Source organism: Lycorma delicatula, chromosome 5 (genome assembly GCF_047948215.1).
Source record: "Lycorma delicatula isolate Av1 chromosome 5, ASM4794821v1, whole genome shotgun sequence".
Taxonomy (NCBI): Eukaryota; Metazoa; Arthropoda; class Insecta; order Hemiptera; family Fulgoridae; genus Lycorma; species Lycorma delicatula.
This window is the reverse complement of record NC_134459.1, coordinates 62,614,570-62,638,189: the sequence shown is the minus strand read 5'-3', so window position 1 is coordinate 62,638,189 and position 23,620 is coordinate 62,614,570. Positions and strand designations below refer to the sequence as shown.

The 23,620-nt window shown below is 28.8% G+C and overlaps 1 protein-coding gene across 2 annotated transcripts in view; it reads left to right on the top strand.

Annotated features, from left to right (window-relative positions):
* LOC142325016 (stAR-related lipid transfer protein 7, mitochondrial-like) overlaps window positions 1-23,239 on the top strand; it is a 33,182-nt gene extending 9,943 nt beyond the window's left edge. Inside the window, exons 3-8 of one of the 2 annotated variants that reach the window (XM_075366258.1) lie at window positions 6,694-6,783; window positions 11,825-11,985; window positions 13,674-13,856; window positions 16,015-16,099; window positions 17,858-18,087; window positions 22,983-23,239. In XM_075366258.1, the coding sequence (XP_075222373.1) occupies window positions 6,694-6,783; window positions 11,825-11,985; window positions 13,674-13,856; window positions 16,015-16,099; window positions 17,858-18,084 (746 nt within the window). In that variant the 3' untranslated portion in view covers window positions 18,085-18,087; window positions 22,983-23,239. Of the gene's footprint in view, window positions 1-6,693; window positions 6,784-11,824; window positions 11,986-13,673; window positions 13,857-16,014; window positions 16,100-17,857; window positions 18,088-21,703; window positions 22,428-22,982 lie in introns of those variants that run through there. The other variant, XM_075366259.1, reaches the window with a different exon arrangement.
* Window positions 23,240-23,620: the final 381 nt, after the last annotated feature.

Below are 23,620 nucleotides of genomic sequence, written 5' to 3'. Positions count from 1 at the left end.
TGAATAGTCACTTTGATATTGAAGGGACAGGTAGATGGGAAAAAGTGCAGGCAGACACTGTTTGGTATATGTAAAACAGATTGTTAGGGATGTAGGATGTAGCAGGTATAATGAAATGAAAAAACTGGCGCTAAATAGGAAATCTTGGAGAGCTGCATCAAACCAGTCAAATGACTGAAGACAAAAAAAAATTATTTTTTAAATTTTATCAAGGTTTTCATGTCTTATATTTTGCAAATGATTTTCTTATCATAACATATTTTGTTAATCTGTAAATATTTTTAGAATAGAAGATAGAAAATTTTAGAATAGAAAATAGAAGATAAGCTAAACAATTTTAGTGCATTTTTAAATCGGCTAAAATAAAAAAAAAAAAGTTTAAAAGAGTTGTGATGTGCTCAATAACTTGGGTAATTGAGAGTACTACTTACTTTTAATGTACTACTTACTTTGCTCTAAATGAGGACTTGTGCTTTTACTATCTTATTTTGACATAAGAGTACGCCATTTTATTCATTAAAGCTCGACATTAATTATCAGAACATCATTAGATAACTGAGTGCTCATGCTCAGTTTTCCATAGCAATTTCTGCCAATACCAACATGTTATACATATATATTACAGTTTACTAGGTTAAAATTAAAAATTAATATCAATGTTTAGAATGAATTGACATTGTAATCACACATTTTATGCAGTTACAATAAATGTGATTTTTATTAAATGAAAGAGCTGTGATAATCAGAATTAAATGATACCGATTTAGCAAACTGGTTTTCTGAATCTATTGTAATGTACATATTACTTAAGACAGTGCTTTGTTGAGTACTATTCTTTTGCCAAGGTAATTTGGTGCACTTTATTAATTATTAAGGATATAAATATTAGAAAATATTTTTGGTCTATCTTTTAATGATATAACATTTGAGTGTAGTTGACTAGTCAATAATTATTATTTATTTACATTACCTAAATAATTATTTATCAGTTGCTTTGAACAGTTTATTATTTTCCCAAATAATTTTTTAGTTATTGTGTAGTATTTCATTGATTTATGATTTTTTAAATAATGTTGTCGGTGGTGTGTGGACTGTAAATATACAGCTTGATAATATTTTTAACTGTGTTAAAAAAATTGTGATAAGATAACTTATGTTTAAACATGTAATCTTTTGTCAATCATACATTCTGTTAAACCTGATAACTGCTTATTGATTAATTTACTTTTAATATTTTTTATTTAAGTATCTTAATAAAATTTATTTTTCATTTAATAAAAACAGTCCTTTTAAAACTTTATTCAACTTTGAATATTGAAACCTATTTTTTGCCTTTGATCATCATGTTTTATCAACATTATTTTTAGCTATTTTGCCAGAATGTTTTTCTTTAATTGCTGTGTTACTATGTTAATTCAAATCCAGTTTCAGTATAGGTAACCTCATTCCAAACGCCTACTTTATGATTAATAATTATGATAATTTTCTTTAAAGAATAGCCAAAATACAGACAATATATGTGCTGAGCTATGATGTTCATGAGGAAATTGCTAAGAATTTGTATTACAATGACAAATTTTTACATTTTCTTCTTCTCTTACCTTTTTCACTTCTTGACCTATATAGCAATTTTTTAAAATTATGTATTTTACATATCACATGAGGTACCGTAAGTTGTTAAATCTGACAGTACCTTTTTTTTTTAAATTTACTTGTATAATGCTGTACCCCAAGTCTCACAAAAGTAATTTTTTTCATTATGTAAATTAAAGAGAATCAAATTATATATATATCTTAATACTGCTATTAAAAATTGGCTTACATTTGGGAGAATTATGTCTAATATTAGTTAGTTGCCTCTAATTAGTTAATGCTCTAACTTTATATACATTTTTCTTACAAAGATGAATACAAAGGCAAATTGATGAATGAACTTAATTTTATTTTCTAATAATATTTTAGTAAAAAAAATATTATTTAAAGATATTTTACATAAGTACATATTACATTAAGTAATTACATATTAAGAAAAAAATTACTGTTCAAATACTTATACAGAGTATATCACAAAGTTCTCCTGGACACTTTCATAATCTATTACACTAATGAAAATAATGTAAAAAGTAAATGTTAACATATCTCCTACAATGTTTTGTTTGTGAGTTTTGGCTAGTGAAAGATATCACCCAAATTTCAGCTACCCTGATAAAATGAGTTCATACTGACATTTTTAGGACATTAATTAAGGGGCAGAATTAGTCATGTCTTTTGGTTTTTGACTTGAAAAATTGAATAAAATTCATCCCAAAACTGTAAATGCAATAGTTTTTGAGAAATCTGATGTGAAAATCAACCGATTGGGATAAAAACACTGTTTTTTTCTGTTTGACGTACAATAACTTTGTTAGATGGGTAATAAACACATAAAACTTGTAGAAAATCTAATTTTGACAAAGTGGTGTAAGATAAGTTGAATTAAACAAAAAAAAGTTACAAAAATTCAAATTTTATTTAGAAACAGTACACTAGACACTTACAACATACCAGTTATAATAAATGTTCAAAAAATGAGTCTGCCATTTTCAACATATTTCTTGGCATTCTTCTGTACTGCTTTTATTGCCCTTTTTAGTTCTTCAGGGCTGCCCTTAAATTGCTCAGCTAAATCCATAATGTGGACAATTAATTCCTCACAAGAATGTATTTTTATTTTGTATACAATATTTTTCATCCGTCCCCAGATGTAAAAATCTAAAGGTGTTAGATCAGGTGATCGCTGTGTCCAGGAATGTGGACCTCTATGATCGATCCATTTCTCAGGGAAATGATGATTTAAGTGAGTGTTAACAGCAGTACAAGAGAAGAGGGTAAGTGTGCCATCGTGCTGGAATATACTTTGAATCTCAGTGCTAGAGGTACATCTTCAAGCATCTACAGCAATTCTTTTTAAAGAAAGTGCAAGTAGACCTCAGCATTTAATCAGTTAGGTAATATGAACAGTCCTTTGAGCTGATTGTGAAGACCACATCATACATTATCGCTAAATAGTGTTGAAAATTGCCCTCCACCGTTTCACGAGGATTTACCTCTGCCCACATATTCCCATTGTGTAAGTTGTTGACACTGTCTGAAGTGAAATTTGCTTAAATGTTTTGGGATCTAGAAACCTACGCTTTGGAAAACATATTTTATATTCTACTGCAGCAGCTGTAGCATTACACACATTTAAAATGAAAAACATATCAGCATATTCCTCTGTTGCAAATAAGTACGGCATTACTTCAATGGCAAATTGATCACATTCAAACTAAAATTCACAGAAAACCATCATTAACAACAGCACAGTTCATAGTACCAAATATACTTAATATACCTACAGAGTGATTTAAACACTAAAGTAATATTGCAAATCATTGATCAGCTGTTATTATTTTATTGCTAATTCTGAAATATTAATAAATTGCCAACTTCAAATAATATATTTCTGTCATTAATAAAAAAAAATTGTGATCTAAGTCATTTTTACAGTTGTGTAATTTCTATTTTTTTTTTTTTTTTTTTTTAATAGTAAATTTTGTTTTTACAAATTTTTCACATCATCAAAAAATTATTTGTTTTTTCTTTACATTAAACGTACTTTTCTATCAAATATACTATTTCTAAATAAAATTTAAATTTGTTTAACTTTTTTCCTTATTTTATTCAACTTATACCATTTTTTTAGATTTAAATTCTCTACAAGTTTTATTTAAAAGTTTTATGTGTTTTTTATCCATTTAACAAAATTGTTGTACATCAAATATAAAAAAGATCATTTATCCTGATTTATTGGTTTTCACCCCAAATTTCTCAAAAGCTACTGCAGATACAATTCTGAGACCCATTTTATTTGACTTTTCAGGTCAAAAACCATAAGAAATCACTAATTCCGCCCCTTAATTAACATCCTAAAAATTTAATTATGATCTCATTTCATTAGAGTAGCTGAAATCAACAGTGAAATCTTTCACTAGCTGTAACTTGCAAATGAAGCATTTGAGGACATGTGTTCATATAAACTTTTTTAAATATTTTGATGAGTAGAATATGTTATGAAAGTCCCAAGAGAACTTTCATAACTTTTACATATATATATACATTATATACATTCTGTATATTAAAATTTAATATACAGACATTAATAATTTCTTTGGATCTTAATGGTTAATACAAGAAGTTATGAAAATTACGATTTATTGTTTTACTGCTATAAATTAACTTTTTATTTATTTATTAATATAAAAACCCTTTAATAGCAGTTTAATTTGCACATATAAACTTATTTTGCAGTTTTGTAATTGCTTAAATTGAACGAGTCAAATTTGTTTTATAGAAAATTATTTGTTTTATGAGTTTTTAATAGTAGTAAACTTTTATAAACGTAAAAAAATGTTTCATTCAAATTAACATTTATTTCAGAAGTGTAATGATATTTATTATTTTTAAAACATACTGTATTTATCCACATAGCCCTGTCGCCACGTATGACCTGCAGGCTATTTTTAAGATTAATAAGAAAGAAAAAAAAACTTTGAAATATACTCATATACATCTAGATGCTTTAAATAAGTGAAAGATTTGGTATTAGTAAGAAATAAGCTCAGTTTCACAGATTATTTATTATTATTATAATTGGATAAATAACTATTTACAATTGCTAAGCTTTCCAGTTAGTCCCCCTTTTCTGTACTTTCATATCCATTTTCAGATCCAGAATTAGTCTTCGTCCTCTTTGTTTTCCCAGAGGAATCATTTTCCTTCCCATCCATATTATTTGAAAATGATCACTTTTTGAAACTTCAATCACTAGCTCTTGAGGTATATTTTCCCATTCGTCAATATCCATTTACAGACCAAGCAGAGAGATGGTCTTTTAATTCGTCCAGTGAGTGTAAATAAATGGTTTTTGTTTGCTATCCAAAAAGTATAAAATTCAATCTGTATTTAAAATACAAATTAATACATACATCTAAAGGTTGAAGGATAGAAGCTAACCACTCGAATAATTGTTAATTTAGAATTATATTTTGATAATGAATTTTTCACATTTTCAGTTAAACATTCCCAAAAGCTATCAAGGATGAGCTTAGATTTTACCTTTCACAAGCTCAAGCTTTTGGGTCTATGAAACCACACCAGTCTGAACCATTCATTCGTTAAATGGGTGTCCATCCATCCATTTTCATTACATCAAACAATTATCCTTTTTGGGGAATTTTCTTTGGGCAAAGTCTTTGGTTTGAAAATAGCAAAAGGTGGAAGTTTTGTTCCATCTGCTAAAATGGCAAGCATAGCTGTACTCTTCCACAACCACAAATTCAAATATGAACATTTCTTTCACCAATCAAACTTATAGTTGAATTCTGTGGTATTTCAAAGTATACAGGTGTATATACACCTTTATACTTTGCGTATAATGATCAGCTTTACGTATTTGCAATAGTTCAGAATTGAATTTTTTATGCAAACCAATAACAAATCACTGAAATTCTGTAAGTTTTTTCTTTGTATGCATCTGACAATCTTTGACAAACAGTGGTCCATCTTTTTATAATCATACCAGAGCTACACATAAATTCTTGAAACGAACCTGATAGCTGTAAAACTCAATATTACCCGATAAAGTTATTTATTTCACCTTTATAATGCACATCTCTGTAGAAACTGCAAAACACATTTGTTTTTTTCTTTAGTAAACAAAGATAGTTCTTACTCTAATTTTGGGAATTTTCTGGATTTTGATCCATGAAATGATTTTTTTTTGAAGCGCCAAGCAATAAATCCTTTTTCTTTCGCCAATCTTGATCACACAACTCATTTATGTTATCTTTTTTACCAGCTGTTCAGTTACCAATATTTCAGCAACAGTGTGAAATGAATAAAACTAAAAAATTGGTGTGTAGTGTATTTCCAGAAACTCTTTTCATTCTGTGTATTTTGTTATAGCATAAGGGACTAATAGTAGAGACCCTTGTACACTTTCTCTAGTGGCAGACGGGTATTATAATAAAATTCTTTGTTTACATGTTTTTGTTTAGCCTTTCATAGTCACAGTCATATACAACACTGGCTTGTAAAATAATAATCAAATATAATACATCATTCATGCAGTAATATTATTCGATCATTATAATGATTCAAATAAGACCTGTACCCTGAAATTTTAAACAGGAAACCAGAAAAATGCTCCAGGGCTTATGTGAATAGAGTACTGTAGTTTGAAACTGTTCATGTTTGAGATGTGGTTTTTCATTTTTTCTCGTCAATGTATTTTTGTTGTGCGATTATAAAAAATTATTAATACTTTTTTACTTAGTGTGCGGTAATTTGTTTGTTTTATTTTACAATATGTGTATTTTTCAAAATTAAGTTATAAAAAAATGTATTTCCAGTGTGTTTAGTTGTCCATTTTGTTAATAAATGATTCTTGCAGTAATAAATACTATGCTACCAAATAAATTTCTCAGAGTGCTGGCTATCTTATCTTTATTAAATATAAAAGCTATTAACTCAGCAAAATAAAATATGGCTTAGACATATTTTTTTAATAAAGCTATCATGATTTAACAGTTGGTTATTATTATTATTTATAACCAATTTTAAATTATTCTAGTTAAAATTTAAACTAATTTTCTTTTTTATTTTAAATTACAGAGTGGAATGTTTATGTCAGTGAAGAAAATCTTATAGTTTGGAAAAAAGAAGAACATCATCATATTGGAGAACGCTTATATTGTTATAAAAGTATGATTGGTTTGATTTTAATTTTGTTATTTGATAATTTATTTATGATTTCTTGTTTTTTTTGTTTTTTTTTTACTTTAAGGTATTAGCTTCAAATAATATTTCTGAAAATAGATTTTTTTCATTTATAAAATCTTTTTCAGTCAATTGGGTTGTCTTTTCATCTAGTTAGATATGCTTGAGTTAGGTTTATTGGGTAATTATCTCACCACATAAATATATGCTTATGCTGGATGAATTTCCTTTTTGTGAAGGGAAATCTATTAGCAGCTAATGGTATACATATTACAGCTTTATTATTTTGTATGATTGTATATTGTCTTCATATATATTTTGCAAAATACCTGGTATCAGTAAAATAGATTCTAGATTGTATTAGTAGACATAATCAGTATTTGTAAATAAGAAAATTAAGATGAGTTTGATGTAATGATTTGTTACTGTTTAATGAATAATTATCAAGTAGTTAAAAAGTAATCCAGATTTTGATAGAATTACTGGTGGTGATCTGTCAAATTGTGTTAGTACATCAGTAAAAAATTAAATTATTTTTGTTATTAAAAATGAAAACAATGTGATTTCTGATGTCAGAATTTTTTTAGCCTAGAACTACTGAAATACTAAATAATGTTTTAAAATGTAAAAATTACTATTTTGAAAAATTAAAAAATTAATAGAATTATTTTTCTAAAGAATTTTATTGATTAAATTTTAATTTTAAAAATATTACAGACTGATATTAATGTTTATTTTTAAAGTTCATTTTACTTAATCAGATCTTTTTCAATTTTTTGATATTGTGGTTGTATTTCCATTTTATCCTTTCCTTTGCCACACTTCTTGAAATCTCACCTCTTTGAAGCTTTTATTCTTCAAATATTTTCCTCAAATTGTTGGCCCTAACTGTCTGTTTCTTTCCTTTCAGTTGCTTTCCTTTAAATAACTTCTTTAGTAGAGACTAAACACAGTTCCTCTGACTATACACTAACCCCCTGACTAGACACTAACTCTGAGACTAAACACAACCCTCTGGTTGTGTGAACACGCACAACCCTCTCTGGTTTTATGTGTGTTCATGTAGCCAGACCATTGGGACTGATTATCATTATTTCTGGCTGATTATTGTCTCCGATATCATAATGTACAGTGGCCACAATTTATTGCTGTATAAATTTGTTAAACTGTTTAAAAATTATTTTTGTGAGTATTATTTTTAATAAATATTTTCATCAACTTGTTAAGCAAGTTTTTATTTATAATATTGTTTTTCTCTCTTTTCTGATCATGAGTCATCAGTCATTTGACTGGTTTAATTCTATTTCTTCCTTTCTCTGATATGCTAATATTTAGTTACTATGTCCTCAGTTACCTGTTTTATATATATATTCCATTTTTTGTCTTCTGCTAAAGTTTTTACCTTTTACACACCATTTGACGTCTGTTGTTAATGTGTAGCTATTGACTTAAATCATCTCAACATTTTTGTTATAAATTTCTCTTTTTACTTAATCACTTTAAGACTTCATGTTATACTTTATCGACTAACTTGTTTTACAACATGCTCCTGAAATACCACACTTCAAAGCCTCTCTTCTTTTTTTCTCCTTGTTCTGTTGTTCATATTTTGCTATCATAAAGGATCACACTCTATAGTAATATTTTAGAATATATAATTTTTGGATTTATATTTGATACTAGTATATTTTGATTTTGTATGAAAGCTCATTTACTTGTACCAGTCTGCTTTTGATCTCTACCTTACTTCATTTTCCTTTGTAATTTTACTACCTATATATAAATAAATTAGTGCAACTTTTGATACATATTATGATCCATTAACTTAATATCTGATCCATTTTTATTCTCCTTTCTGTAACATTTTAAACTGAATTTCCCTCCTAGCACTGAATGCGTACTGTGTATATTTACTCCATTCGGAATTTGTCTGTCAGTTTGTTTATTCCTTATTCTGTAATATACAAATGGAAATGAAGCAGGGGAGACTGTATCTTTTACTCTTTGATTCAATTTTGAATCGTAACAATTTTTTCCATCTTATATTATTATCATTGTTATAGAGTTATTATGTGGACTCTAAATTCCTATCCCATATGTCAGTGCATATGTTAGTTTTCCAAAAATTATAATGTTTATTCCATTTTGCAATATTAAATGCATTCTGCAGATCTACAAATGGCATGCAAGTTTTGTGTTTTTCTTATGCCTGCCTTCTATGTTAATTTGAAGGCTAGAATGGCATTCTTGAACTCAAGAATGCTCAAGTGTTTTCTGAAATCATACTGTTCATTATTCAGTACACCTGTATCAAACATTCTCTACATCTGTAAACAATCTTACCAATTATATTTTGATGCATATGTTACATAGATATTTAAATACTTTCATACATCCTTGCTTTCATTCTTCCTCCTGCTTTCTTCATTAACAGTTAACATTCTTTTGTTTAATTTATGAGTACTTTTTCACTTTCATGAATTCTGGGTAACAAGACATTGTAATCATAATTCGTTTTAGTCCTTGTTCTTGGTTTATAGAGGTACTTCTTATAAACAAGAATTAATTCTGATGGTGTAGCATCTATTCCTGTCTTATGTTTGTTCAGTCCTTTAAAATCTCTTTCAATCTCTCATGTCGTCCTCAATTTCTTTGATGAGATGATGACATCATCAATATTTTTTTTGTTAGAATGCAGTTATGTATTTTCAAAATCCATATTCAAACATTTTTATTTGATATCCGTTTAATGGATATCAATTAAAATGTTGGTTCTTGCTAACAATTTTGGTTCTTGCTTTGTAGATAGCAGTATCTCTGCTATTTTTGTATGTTTATATCTGCCAATTTTTGTATGTTTAAACCTCCATATACTTGGTGATATATATGTAATCGAGACAAATTAACATATGCAATGAAATCAGAGAAGCTGATTAGACAAAACAAATACATATCCTCTTAGATTTATCAAGAGATTTCTTTTTATTACAAAAAGAATCTCTTATTGAAAAAGACTGCATTATATATTTATTGATACTTAATTGCTGTTAATGTATAAGTACATAAAAATAATTAATATATATGTAACCATCACCAAACATAGTAACAGAACTACAGAAGACAATAGAAATAATAAAAAACAATTTGAAGAAAACCTGGGAGTATATGGATGCTTTGATCACCATTGTGAGGAATATTTGTCTCCAAAATTATTTCCAATATGGGAACAAATGTTATTCACAAACAAAAAGTTTACCTATGGGTTCACCTATTTCTGCAATTATGTCTGAAATTTTTATACAATATTTTGAAAGTATTATAGTTCATGGTGTATTGGGTGTGCATCAAGTGCCATTATGGATAAGATATATAGATGATATTTTGGTTATATATAATCCAGTTATAAATAATGAACATTGATCATTTTGAATAAACTTAATAATTATAATTTAAAATTTATGTGCGAAATGGAAAAGAACATAAAAATTCATTTTTTTTATATTGAGATTGAAATAAATGAAAGCAATGTTACAGAAACATCAGTTTATAAAATCCACAATGAATGGCATTACAATACATGTAAATTCTAATCACCCATGGTTACAAAAAATTGGTATTAAAAAAAACCTGATTTTTAGATCTTTACATTATACAAGGAACAGTGATAACAAACCTAAGAAGGAAATTGATGTAATAAAACAAATAGCAGTATTTAATGATTTTGATGATGGATTTATTGGAAAGATATACAAAAGGCAGAGAATTAAGTACATGATAGTTTTGTATAATTGCAACTAGAAAATAACACATAAATTATTAATAGTTTTTCTTAGAATACAAGTAAAATAATAGAAAAATTACTAATGTTTATGATAAAAATAAATATAAAAAAGCTTACAAACCAAATAACCATATTATAAAATATTTAAGAAATGATAATAATAATAAAAGTGATGGAGAGGATTTAAGAAAAATATATAAAATTAAATGTAATAAAATTTATATTGGTTATACTAACAGATCTTTTAAAAAAGAGATTTATGGAAGATTACAATACTTACAGAAATGGAAAGAGAGGTGTGTCTAATATGGCCGACCATTTGTTGTGTAGGTATAGTATTAATGATAATAAAAATAATTTAGAAATTTTGGAAATTTGCAACAACAGTGTATTTAACAACAGAATGGGTGTACTTGAAAAATTCTACATTTATATTAAAACAAAAGTATGAAATTATTAATCAACAGATCGTTTTTGAAGGTGATGATTTAATTAGGGACATAGTTGAAAAACCCTGTCATTTAAAGATAGGTTTAATAACATTTTAGATCATTTAAAAATAGAAAGATGGGTTTCTCAAATGTTGCTGACCATTTGATAAATAATAATCATAATATAACTAGGTTATATAAGATAAGTTGGAAATAGTCAAAAAAGTAAATATTGAAGATGAAGATAGTAATAAAAAATTGGAAATTTTAGAAAAAATTGTAAATATATAGATATAAACGTGAATTCAGCCTTATAAATCTGCAAACAGAATTTGATGGAGACATTCGTATTAAAATTATTTAAGTTGGTATACAATAAGATATGATAAATTAACAGTTGTTGTAATACTTTTTCATTCTTGACTGAACAAATATTTATTCTAAATTTTTAAATGTTTTTAAAAATTTTTTTATTTTAAACAATTTTTATATGATGTAAAAAGCTAATAGAGTTATTGTGTAAATTGTAAACAGTTTAAGAATTAATAAAAAAATATCACTGAGGATGGGCTTGGGCTCGAAAGCATTTTGTTGAAGTAAAAAAAAATAAAGAGTGTTTCTCTAATTCTGTGCTTTGAGGAGGTTGAAAGAATATTATATTATATATACAGATATTTATGTACAGAGGAAAAAATGGATTATAAAAGGTTTAACCTAAATAAATTAATACATGTATGTACATAATTACATATTGTATTTCAGGCTGTATTATGATATTACACTTAATTATATTTATTTTAACATTTCTTTTCAGTGTATGCCAGATATGATGATGTAACTGCATTAGATTTTCTTGAGGCTCAAGTTGATCTGGAGTACAGATTAACGTGGGATGATCATGCTGTTAAGTTATATAGCATTGATTCAGAAAAAAGTTCCCACAGCGATGTAATATATTGGGAAACAAAGTGGCCGGTATGTTGTTTTTCATGTCATGTCATGTATCAAACAATGAAATTTTTTTTTATTGGTGTGATATCTTGTTTACAACGTCTATAAAATAAGTTAATCTTTTCTTTTCATTTATTTTTCTGAGAACTAAGAGGATTGAACAGTAAGATCAACATATAGTTATTTTTAAAGCAGATGTCCTAAAGTATGAAATTTCAAAAATATCTGGTTATTATTTTTGTTTTGACATTAAGATGATGAAGCTTCTGTTATCCGTTTATAATTTGCAATTTATCTGCAATCTACAATTTAACAGCAACTGTTTGTAATTAGGATAGCTGTTATTCTACTGTTCTTTTTATATAGTATTGTTAATTTTAATGAGTGACAGTATGTATGTAAAACACATCTTGCACTCCCTAATATAAAGAGAATTGGCAGCCATTCATTACATTTTGGTATTTGGTAATTGATACGGTTTTAAAAAAAGTTGAAGATAGCCTAACATAAGATTTAAGATTTTATGAAGTTCTGAAACTAGGATATCTACTCTCAAGATAACAAGCACCATCTTCTATGTAATTAAGAGAAGTGAAGGGTGAGGTGGTTTACCATTGCCTTTTTTCTCAGAAAAAACATACTATTGCACATCAGAATGCCAAGTCTGCTGAAATACAGGAGACATACTGAAAATAGACCCATGATATGCTGAAAATATTATACTGGTTACTGAAAAACAATCAGTACCATTGTTATATATACTAATTATAAAAAATTAAAGTAATATTAAATAATACATTACCAGTTATTTGATATGAAAACCAGTTTAATCAAATATGAAACAATTTTAATAAAAAATGCCAGTCTTAATGAATGCTTTATTGTGCTTGATAAAGTATCAATTTTTTTTTATATCACATTACAATTATTACTTTGATGATTCATCATCATTCAATTTATAAGTAATTTATAGACAGCTTAGTCTACATTCCTATCTACTTCCCATATTTTTTTCTAACTTAATTTTTAAGTTTATTATTATTATCATTTAATTATTTACTTCAAATTACTTCTAATGGATGCAGTAGTATGGAGGCAGTTAAAAGTCTTTATTATATTTTTTCACACCTGTGACATCAATATAATTAATATTTGTTAAATGATTTTTAATTGTCTTGATAATTAATTTTATATCATATGAAATATATAGGCAGCATAAATAATTTACTGGAACACATTTATTTCATTATAACTACTGGAAAAATGTTTCGTTATATTTTTCTCAACATAGTTGTTGGTAGCTAAACAATTTTGATAACTCATAAAGATTTTTTGGAAACATTCTTGTTACATTTTGAATTACATTACACACATACACTTCACTGAAGTCAGGAGGAACTTTATAAACATTGGAAAATGTGGCTATTTCAAACAGAAATCAGTTCCGTGAATGTGTTGTGATTGCTATCAGGTGTTAAAGATTTTTTATTTGCCTGTAATTTTTTTTGTAGTAGCTAATGCAGCTCATCTTCGTAAGTATTCTAATTGATAGAACAGTGGTGATCAATGTTTGGGAGAATTTTTTTGTTCAATTTGGCGTGTAACAAAAGAATTTCCATGATATAAAAATTCTGTTCCCCAATTTCGTTTGTAAATTCTTTTGCTTTTAGTCTTTAATGATAAATATTAATTTATAAATAATTCTGTTGCAGAATTTTTTTAGTAACAGAGATTATGTCTTCAAAAGACGTTATCATATTGATAGAAAAAATAAATTAGTGACATTAGTTAATGAAAGTACAACACATCCTGGTGGTCCTGTTTATCCTAATAAAGAAAGAGTTACAGAATATTGGTCATATATGGTTATAAAACCTTATGATGATTTAGATAAGGTACGTATTTTTAAATATTCTATTATAAAAATATGATAAAGATTAGTCATTTTAATGGATTTATAAAGGTTGTGGACAAACATAATGTTAACTATTATTGTTTTTATATTAATATAAAAATTAGTATTGTGACATATTAATATAAGTAATATTTATATGACAGTATTAATGTGCTGAATCTACATTTTTTCTAGTCTGTAATTGTGCTAGAAAGATGTTTATAGTTAAAGAGGATTTTCTAGTTGTTTCTGATATGATTATAATTAATATTATCTATAAGTAACAAAATATTATTAATGTAGCAGTTGAGATAGTGTATTTTTAATTTATATTGGATGTTTTAAAGATATATAACATGAGTTAGTTAAAAACATGGACAAGTGTACTCTTCTTTCAGTTTATTAAAGATTAATTTAAAAATAAAACTAATTTTGTGCTAGTTTATCTAAAACTGGAAGTAAAATAAGACTGTGGTTGATTTTATTATACTGTATGGAATAAGTTCAAATTCATTGTCAGAGATATAATTCATCTTGTACAGATTAATATAAAATTTACTGTTGTATCGTGCTATGTTTTCCATGAGAAATAAAATGTTATCTATTCAATTCAGTAAACATTTTGTTTGTGCTTTTTTTCTTCTTACCAGGTACGTTTTATCCAGTAGAGGCAAGTTGTAATTTGTTTTCCTTCATAAAAGAGTGGTTTATATAACTTAAATTGTGATTTTCTTATTCAGAAAAATTATACTTTAGAAAACTGTTACTCTAAGAAATTAAAAAACCTTACTTTAAAAAAATACTAATTTTCTTAATACTTGGAAATATTTTAATAAAAGTCTTGTAAGATACACTTCCATCATCTCTGATGTTACAGAGAATACTGTTGTTAATCACAATCATTTCAAAATGCAACAATACATCAAATAAACACAGTGCATATCAAATACATTTTTACAAAGTTATAAATTGCTTTTAAAAAAAAAATTAAAGCTCATATTGAAAGCCCTATACAGCACATCTACAACATGAACGAAAAGAACTGCATGGTAATTCTGCAAAAAAGTATATTTCCATGCATTTTAAAAGCAGGTTATTTACAGGTGTTTTTACTTCCTTGAACAAAGTAAAGGAAGTATTGTGATAATGAAAAATTTTGGTTTTCAGATTTCAGTGGAAGTATCCATTTTGACCATCCCTGAATCCATTTTGACTAGTTTTGGTATGACATCTGTATTTATATATGTACATACGTACATAACTCAAAAACAAGTTATGAGTACATAAGTACTCTTAACTCAAAAACGATTAGCCACATAAGCTGTTGAAATTTTGAATTTAGGACTGTTGTAACATCTAGTTGTGCACCTCCCCTTTTGATTGCAATCAACTGAACCAAAAAAGCCCAAAATCCAAAAAAATCTGGATTTTTTCTTATCTGCAATGATAAGCCCTCATTGAGAACTTTTCAACAATATATCATAAGTGGTAAGTGGTACTTATTTTCATTGGTTCCAGAGTTATGGTTAAATGAAATTTTAATTAATGAAATATTTAGATCTTGAAGGCACATCGGTTCAAATCAGATTTCATCTTGCTTTTTTTTTATAACTTTTTTAAATTTAAATATATTAATTTATTAATAATTATTAACCTCTGATTGTAAAGAGATTTTTGCAATAAATAATAATTCAATAATAACAATAAAAAAAATTTATGAAAAAATATCAGAAGTTATTAATGAAATAAAATTTTATGTACTTTTTATTTAAAAAAAATTGTATATGTAATTTAATAGGCATACAAGGAAGTCATGTGGTGTCTATATCAGATTTTTTTTTTTTATGTGTATAAAAGTATAAATCACATTGTAATCCTTAGTATAAATGAGATTTCATTAGTTTGTAATGTTTTAAAACTCTGTTTCACCAACAGTGGGTGTACTAATATTGTTAAAAATTTTAAACAGGGGCTTTTGTTGAACATTTTTTAAACACTTTTCTTTTAAATGGGTTATTTCCCATTTATGAAAGATTCTAAATTATGATGGTATTTATTATTTAAATTAAATATAAAGTTTATATAAATTAGTATAAAGGTTATTTTTTAAAGATTTATCGTATTACTTTAACAAAATCTAATTATATTGTTTATTTCAGCCCGGTATTGAATTTAGTCTTACATATTTTGATAATCCTGGAATTACCATGCCTTCAACATTATCCAGCTGGGTTACTGTTACAGGTAATAATTTTTTTTTTAGTCAATAAATGTACACATATTAATATTCATTCATTTTATGGCTTATTATTTGTGATTTTTTTTATAGTATTAATGCTTTTAAAGATATCTTTAAAGACTGTTCCTAACTTCCTCCTTTCTGAATCATATCTTGATTTTCTTCATCTTTTACTACCATTGGTTGCTTATTCTTGTATGGGTTATATAAACTCTTTCTTTAAAAAGAAAATTAATTTTATCATCCTTTATTGACCACAGTATATACTTGTTCATAGCTAGGCTTCAGATTTTTGGCCAGGGACTAAGTCTGACATTTCTGTTCTCCCTGATTCTCTTTTCTGAGATGTAGTTTTGTGCAGCCATTTGGCATTAGGTTGTAAAGGAGGAGTTAATTGTTTTTCTCAGGAACTAATAATGAATATGTTTGTGTTATAAAATTCTCCTTTTTGACCAAAAAATCATTTATAACAATTTAATTTGTAGTTTTAATCTCTGTAAATTAAAAAAAAAAATTAACAAGGTTCATTCAAATATTAACTGTAATTTGTTTACGTAGCTTTATTGATATTATATAAAGTTACAAATAAATTATCTTATTTTTCTACATAATTTCCTCCTACAGAACTACATTTTCTCCACCTGATTGATAGCTTCCTGATAACCTCATCATAAAACAAGATGGCTGCCCCAGCAACCAATTGTGCACATAAATGTTCAAGTGCAGCATTGTCTTTGATTCTTCCTCTAAAGCTTCTTTCAGCAAATCAAACATGTGGATATCACATGGTTACAAATCTGTACTGTATGGTGGGTGTTTAAGAGGTGTCCAATGAATTTCAGCAAGTTTATAATGATCTGAACTGCTGTTTGTAGCCATGCATTGTCATACAGAAGAAGGATGTTGCAAATTGGCTGCAGGCAGCATTTGTTGTTAAAAGCAGCCCTGACATCATCCAGCAACTGCCAGTAGTATGCTGAATTTACCATTCTTCATTTGTGCAGGGAAATCAATCAGCAGCTTTTGAATCCCAAAACACAGTTGCCAGAATTTTTCCAGCTAATAAGCGTTTATTGGTTTTAAAAGATACTTTTCCCCACTTTTTCTCCACTCCATACTTGTTCTCTTGCTTTCTGGGGTGTAGTAGTGAACCCACATTTCTCACAGGTTACATTCCAAAAATGCCTCTCCTTCCTCAAAGCAATCCTAAAGCTGCTGACAGATTTCTTTCTGAACATTCTCTGTCTCAGCGAGAAAACATGGAACCCACCTTGCCAACACTTTGCTATATCCAAGAGTGTCTGACAACTTTGTTTGCACACTCCCAACACTTATGCCCACCTCTGATGCAATTTCAGTGACAATCACTTTCCACAAGGTCACAAACATCTTGAATTTGGTCATCATTGATGCTGGTCCGCAGACGATGCTCATGACTTTTGTTTTCCACTGCATTACAGCCACTTCAAAATTTTTGGCCTGATCAAACATTTGAGTTTTTGACAGGGTAGCGTCTCTGAACTGTGCCTGGAATTGTCAGAATTTCAGAAGTAAATTCAGAGGATTTGACATCTTCATTGGTGAGAAGTTGAATAATTCATCTTGCTATAAAAATTGGTATATCCTGCTACTGTCATGGGGATGTGACCTAGGGGCATGGCTGGTCAGTTGCTTCCCTCCACACATATCCAACTAACTACCCACTATAATTTTCCAGTTAATGTTCTACTAATTTTTTAAACTTCTTTTCATTTTATGGGTAGGTATGCCAGCATTCTTGCAGCGTCTTCATAAAGCAGCTAAGAATTTAAATGAAAATAAGAAGGGTTCATCGATACTAGATGAAGAAAAACCATCAGGTGGTAGTAGAGGAAAACCTCCTGGATCTTCATCTGATGAGTCCCAGCCACCTAAAGAACCAAAGAACACATGTCCTTATTTACCAAAAGCTTACTTCAAAAGACTGTCAGATAGCTTCTTCTTCTTTTGACAGGTATTATAATTCAAACTATTTTTTTTATTGGGGGGATAATGTTATTGTATGCTATGTCATTATATATCACTTTTTGGAAGAAGTGTGCAATAATATTCGAGGTGCGACAATAAAGTAATGAGACTGATGTGAAAAAAAATGTTGCTTACCGTTTTAGTCATGTTTAGTGTTGTCTCCTTCAAAGTAGTTCCCCTCTGATTGCACACACTTATTCCAGCGCTTCTGCCATTGATGGTAACATTTCTGGAACTCATCTTCTGTAATATCCTCCAAGACCCTTGTCACAGCTTTTTGGACATCTTGTGTTGTTTGAAAATGGTGTCCCTTGACCGCCATTTTGACTCTTGGAAATAGAAAAAAGTCGCACGGAGCGATATCTGGTGAATAAGGTGGCTGTGGTAGTACTGAAATTTGTTTTGAGGTTAAAAATCGCTGTACTGACAGAGCAGTATGGGATGGCGCATTATCGTGATGCAGAATCCAATTATCAGCAATGTTGGCACGGACATGAAGAACTCGTTTACGAATTCTTTCTAAAATTTCTTTGTAGAAATATTGGTTAACTGTTTGTCCAGGAGGCACCCACTCTTTATTAACAATTCCCTTGGAATCGAAGAAGCACACAAGCATGCATTTTACTTTTGACTTTGACATGCAAGCTTTTTTTGGTTGGTCTGGGTGATCCCTTTGAGCACCATTGCGAACTTTGGCGTTTTGTCTCTGGATCGTATTGAAAAAACCAACCTTCATCACCAGTGATAACACGGCTCAACAAATCTGGACTGATTTCCGTTTGCTCTAACAGATCGGCTGCCACATTTTTCCGTGTTTCTCGCTGTTGGTGTGTGAGATTTTTCGGGACCATTTTTGCACAAATCTTTCTCATACCAAGATCTTCAGTTAATATTAGACGAACCGTTTCTCGATTGATGTTGAGTTCTGCAATCATTTTCATGGATAATCTTCGATCAGATCGTACGATTTCACGCACCCTGGTCAAGTTCACATCTGACCGTGAGGTTGATAGTCGTCCACTGCAGTCTTCATCTTCAACATTCGTTCTGCCTTCATTAAAAATTTTATGCCACCGAAAAACTTGAGCTCTTGACATAACCTCCTCTCCAAAAGCCTTCTGAAGCTTACCATAAGTTGTCGTCGCGTTTTCATCCAATTTAACGCAAAAAGAAATGGCATACCGTTGCGCAATATTTTGCGGTTTCATTTCTGTGACGAGAGACACAAACACGTGTTCACTTATTACAGCACAACTCATGACTGAGCAGTTGCTTCAATGTGCTGCTTGGACTGGAAGTAACTTATAGACCAAGGTCAAAGATGATGTGCCTACGCAGGGTTGCCACATCTTGCAAAGAAAAATCAGTCTCATTACTTTATTGTCGCACCTTGTATATATATAAAACAAAATGTGCTATTAATAACATATTTCATCTGAAAACAAATATACTCTACATCTAAGGCACAGCTCAAAATCCACTAATAAGACACGTTCAGTAGACCTGTCATTAATTGCACTGTAGCCCTCACATGTAAAATTCTTAAATTCTTTAGCCTAGTCAGAATAAAATTATTGTAGGTTTTTTTTTTATAAAAATTTGTAAAATTGTATCTAGCATGTATTTTAAAAGCAAACATTATGTAATTTTCATTAAACCAATTACAGAAGCTAAGTAATTAATTGTATAAAATTGATCAGTTCACTTATAATACATTTCTTAAAAAATTATTATAAAAGCTGAGTTTTTTATTTAGGTCCCATTATTTTCTCAATGTAGAATATATTTTATAAAACAATTGAAGAATGTTACCTGAAGGTAATATATAGGTATTTATTTCAAGATAACAATCAAAACTTAAAATTCCTGATAAATTTTGGTTGGGTGGTTTGTTACCATTAATTGAAAAACCCTATTTTATAATCATTTATCAAAGAATAGTCACAATATTGAGTAACAGAAAGAAATTGCGTATTTGTGTACAATTAAAATACTACAGTGAAAATGTAGACAAGATGTACAGAAAAGTAATGAGACTTTTTTTTAATAAATTTTCTTTTTTTATAATTGGGTAGAAATTGGCCCTTAAAGAAGTTTTTTAAAGTTTTACATACCAAGAAAGATGTTGCACCCAATGTTTGACATTGTGCTAAGTCTTGAAGTGGAATTGCTTTCGGATGGTCTTATGATTTTATTTGATTTTAAAAACTGTGAATCTTTAGTTCAGGAAAACTAAATAAACCACAAGGACTCAGATCAACTGGTTAGAGTAGAGGAGTTGTTAAAGCACTGCATTATCCTTACTGCAATAAGGATAAATGAACATTGATTAAATCTTGGATTTTCTCTTTCTTGCTTTCTTGGGATGTGATAGAGTTTGTATTTGCAACTCCTGACTGGTATTTTCAAGATTATACTCAAAAATCAATGATTAGTCAAGTGTTAACCGTATTTTTTAGAAAATATCCATCATGCAGTATGTATTTTAAGATGTTCAGACATATTTGATTTTCCTTTTGCTTGATTAGTGATGTATTTTGGAATTGATTTTATACATTACCAATTTCTGGGCTATAATCTCATGGACAATAAAATAGTTTGAATTCAGTTTACTACTTATTGTTCTCATTGTCAATCATTCTTTTCTGAGATTTCTTTATAGTACTTTTTCCTAATTTTTATCTGTTTTTAATGTGGAAAAACTTGCAGAGTGAGGTTCATCACCCACTGTTTCATGACTCTCTAAACTGCCTTATGTCACTGAACATGCATTTCCTATGATTATTTGTTTTGCATACAAGTAAATGTGCTGTAAATCATTTATTGGTACTGATTGTTGTTAGCTCAGATTACTTTATAAAAGTTTTTTTATCTGCTTACTAACAGAGCTAACTTTGTTAAAAAGCATGTGATGGAAAACAAGATTTGTTAGTTTAACTAATAATAATTAATCAGATTAATTACTATCTAAGGATTAAATTGAGAACCTCTTTTTTTAAGTCTGTTAAAAAAATTTATATTAGCAATTAGCAGATTTCATAAAAAGTTCATATTTGAATTGATGAGTACTGGTTTTTTTTTAAGTCTAATATTAAAAGTTCAGGTGGTCATAATAATTTGAACACAGAGTTTTTATTATAGTTAACAGTTAACACGTCCACTGCGTATCACGCGGCTCCCGCGTGAGTGTGGTTGTCCCCTGCAGCCGGGCCACACGGCTCCCGCGTGAGAGGGACTATTCCATTCCTTGGTCTCCCCTCCCTTGCCGGCTGCAGGTATAACATCCCAACCTTATGACGCACTTAGTTAGTGTCCTACCTTTGCACTGTGAAACTCGTAGCGAGTTTGTGTTAATTTTTTTGCATTTTTTTTGTGATCAAAGTTGGCTTTGTGTTTTCTGCTCCAGCTCTTCTTTCTTCAACAACATAAAGGTAATTTCTTCTCATAACACTTATCTAATTGTAGTTTTTATCATAATAAATACAGTATGTGGCAAAAAAAAAAATAGCATCCTTTCACACGTCAAGATTTTTAATTTTAGCACATAATAAATTGCACAGCCAGATTTTTGCTTATTTTTTTTACTTTTACTTTCCTTTCAGACATGGCTGATAATGAACCATCAACTTCTAGGGGTCCTGAACCAAAAAAACGCCGATCGGCTGAACCGAAAAGGGTGTACACAGAAGAAGAAATTCAGAAAATTATCGAGGATTTGGAGGATTCTGATGATGATTTGGAATTAATCGACGATCTGGAGGAATCAGATTTTTCTGATCCGGAAGAAGAGCTAGTTGCTCCAGAACAACCACAATCACCTGCATCAATCTGCGAGGAAATTCCCGACGTTGTCGAGGAAGGTGAAGCTTCTGACTCCGATATTGCGGTTCAACAGCCTATTTCTTTACCTGGCCCTAGCAACACAACGGACAAGTGGCTTCCTAATCCCCCAGATGTGACGAAAATAAATTTTACAGGTAGACCAGGTATGAGGGGAAAGCCCAACGTTCAATCCCCGTTCGGTTATTTCAACCTGTTTTTCAATGAGGATTTTTGCTCTTATCTGGCTAAAGAGATAAACAATTACGCGATAATTGTTTTATTCGATAGACAGTTTTCGGTTGCCCGTCATGCCCTGGTTTTCCTGGTCTTTGTTTGGACCCATGTTTTAGGTTATACCATAAGTATAAGTAGTATACGATTTTTTTTTTATGTATGTACAAATGTAATTATCTTTTAGAGCATTATAAATGAATTTTAGTTGTAAGATGTTTGAAATTAATTTTATGTAAATACAAATTATAAAAAAAATATACGCAAATTATAATAAAATATTTTAACTTTCAACTTATTTTTTTAATTCACCAAGAACCACTAATTTATCAAAAGAAAGATTCGAATAGAATTCTGGAAATAATTACGTATAACCAGTTGTTTTTACACTCACGCGGGAGTCGTGTGACTAGCATACCATTAGCAAACATACATTGATTTCAAGGGCCGGGCTGGTCACGCGGCTCCCGCGTGAGTTATATAATCTCGATAATACGCATTACTATACCGAAAATCATTTTAAAAATGTCAGGTAGTATTTAGTCCATAACAGTAGAGTAGCTTTACTAAAAAAAAAAAATCAGCACGGGAGTTCACACTAGTGATTGCGAGAAGCAGCGAACGTGTTAAAGAAATCGAATAGTATTATTTTTTTGCTGAACAGCACTAATTCTTGTAAGGGATATAAGTGGCTAAGTTTTAATTAATTTCTAAGATGTAGAATAATGTTAGTCCTTTTGTTTATATCTAATGTTTATGTACTACTGCTTATGGTTAGATTTTTTTATGTGTGTTGCTATATATATTGTTTTCTTGTATTTGTTACAGATAACGGTTGTTACAGATAATAGGTGTGTAGTAAATATGTGATAACACAAAGATAATCCTGCCTGCTATATAACAGTGGTTATCATAACATTATAAAAACTACAGTAATGTTTGTAAATTTTATATTTTTGTGCCAATACAATCCACAAATGAAATTTGTACCAAATAGTTGTACATACATAGCCTTAAAGAGTTTCTTTTGTAATAAACATTAAAGAAGGAAATTAATGAACTGTGAAAATAATATGTTAATTATGACTAAAAATAACTAATTTTTATGTTATTTTAATGTTTCCATACTATTTTTTTAATAGTCATTAAAAAAGAGAAAACATTACTCTGTAAAACATTATATGATAATTATTAAATTTTAAATTAAATAAATTAACTACACTGTACATTCAAATAAGTGCTTTTTATGTATTTATTTTTATGCTGGACAATTAATGTCCCAGTAGTAGATTTTTTCTAATTATAAAAAAATTAACATCTTAAATAATCTCAGTTGAATAAATGAATAATAGTAAATGTAATTTATTGTAGATAAATTTGTCTTTTTTGTTGTAGTTTTCTTGGATGTTAATGTAATGTCAGTATTATTTAATGTAGGTGCATAAAAAAAATGGCAATTTAAAATC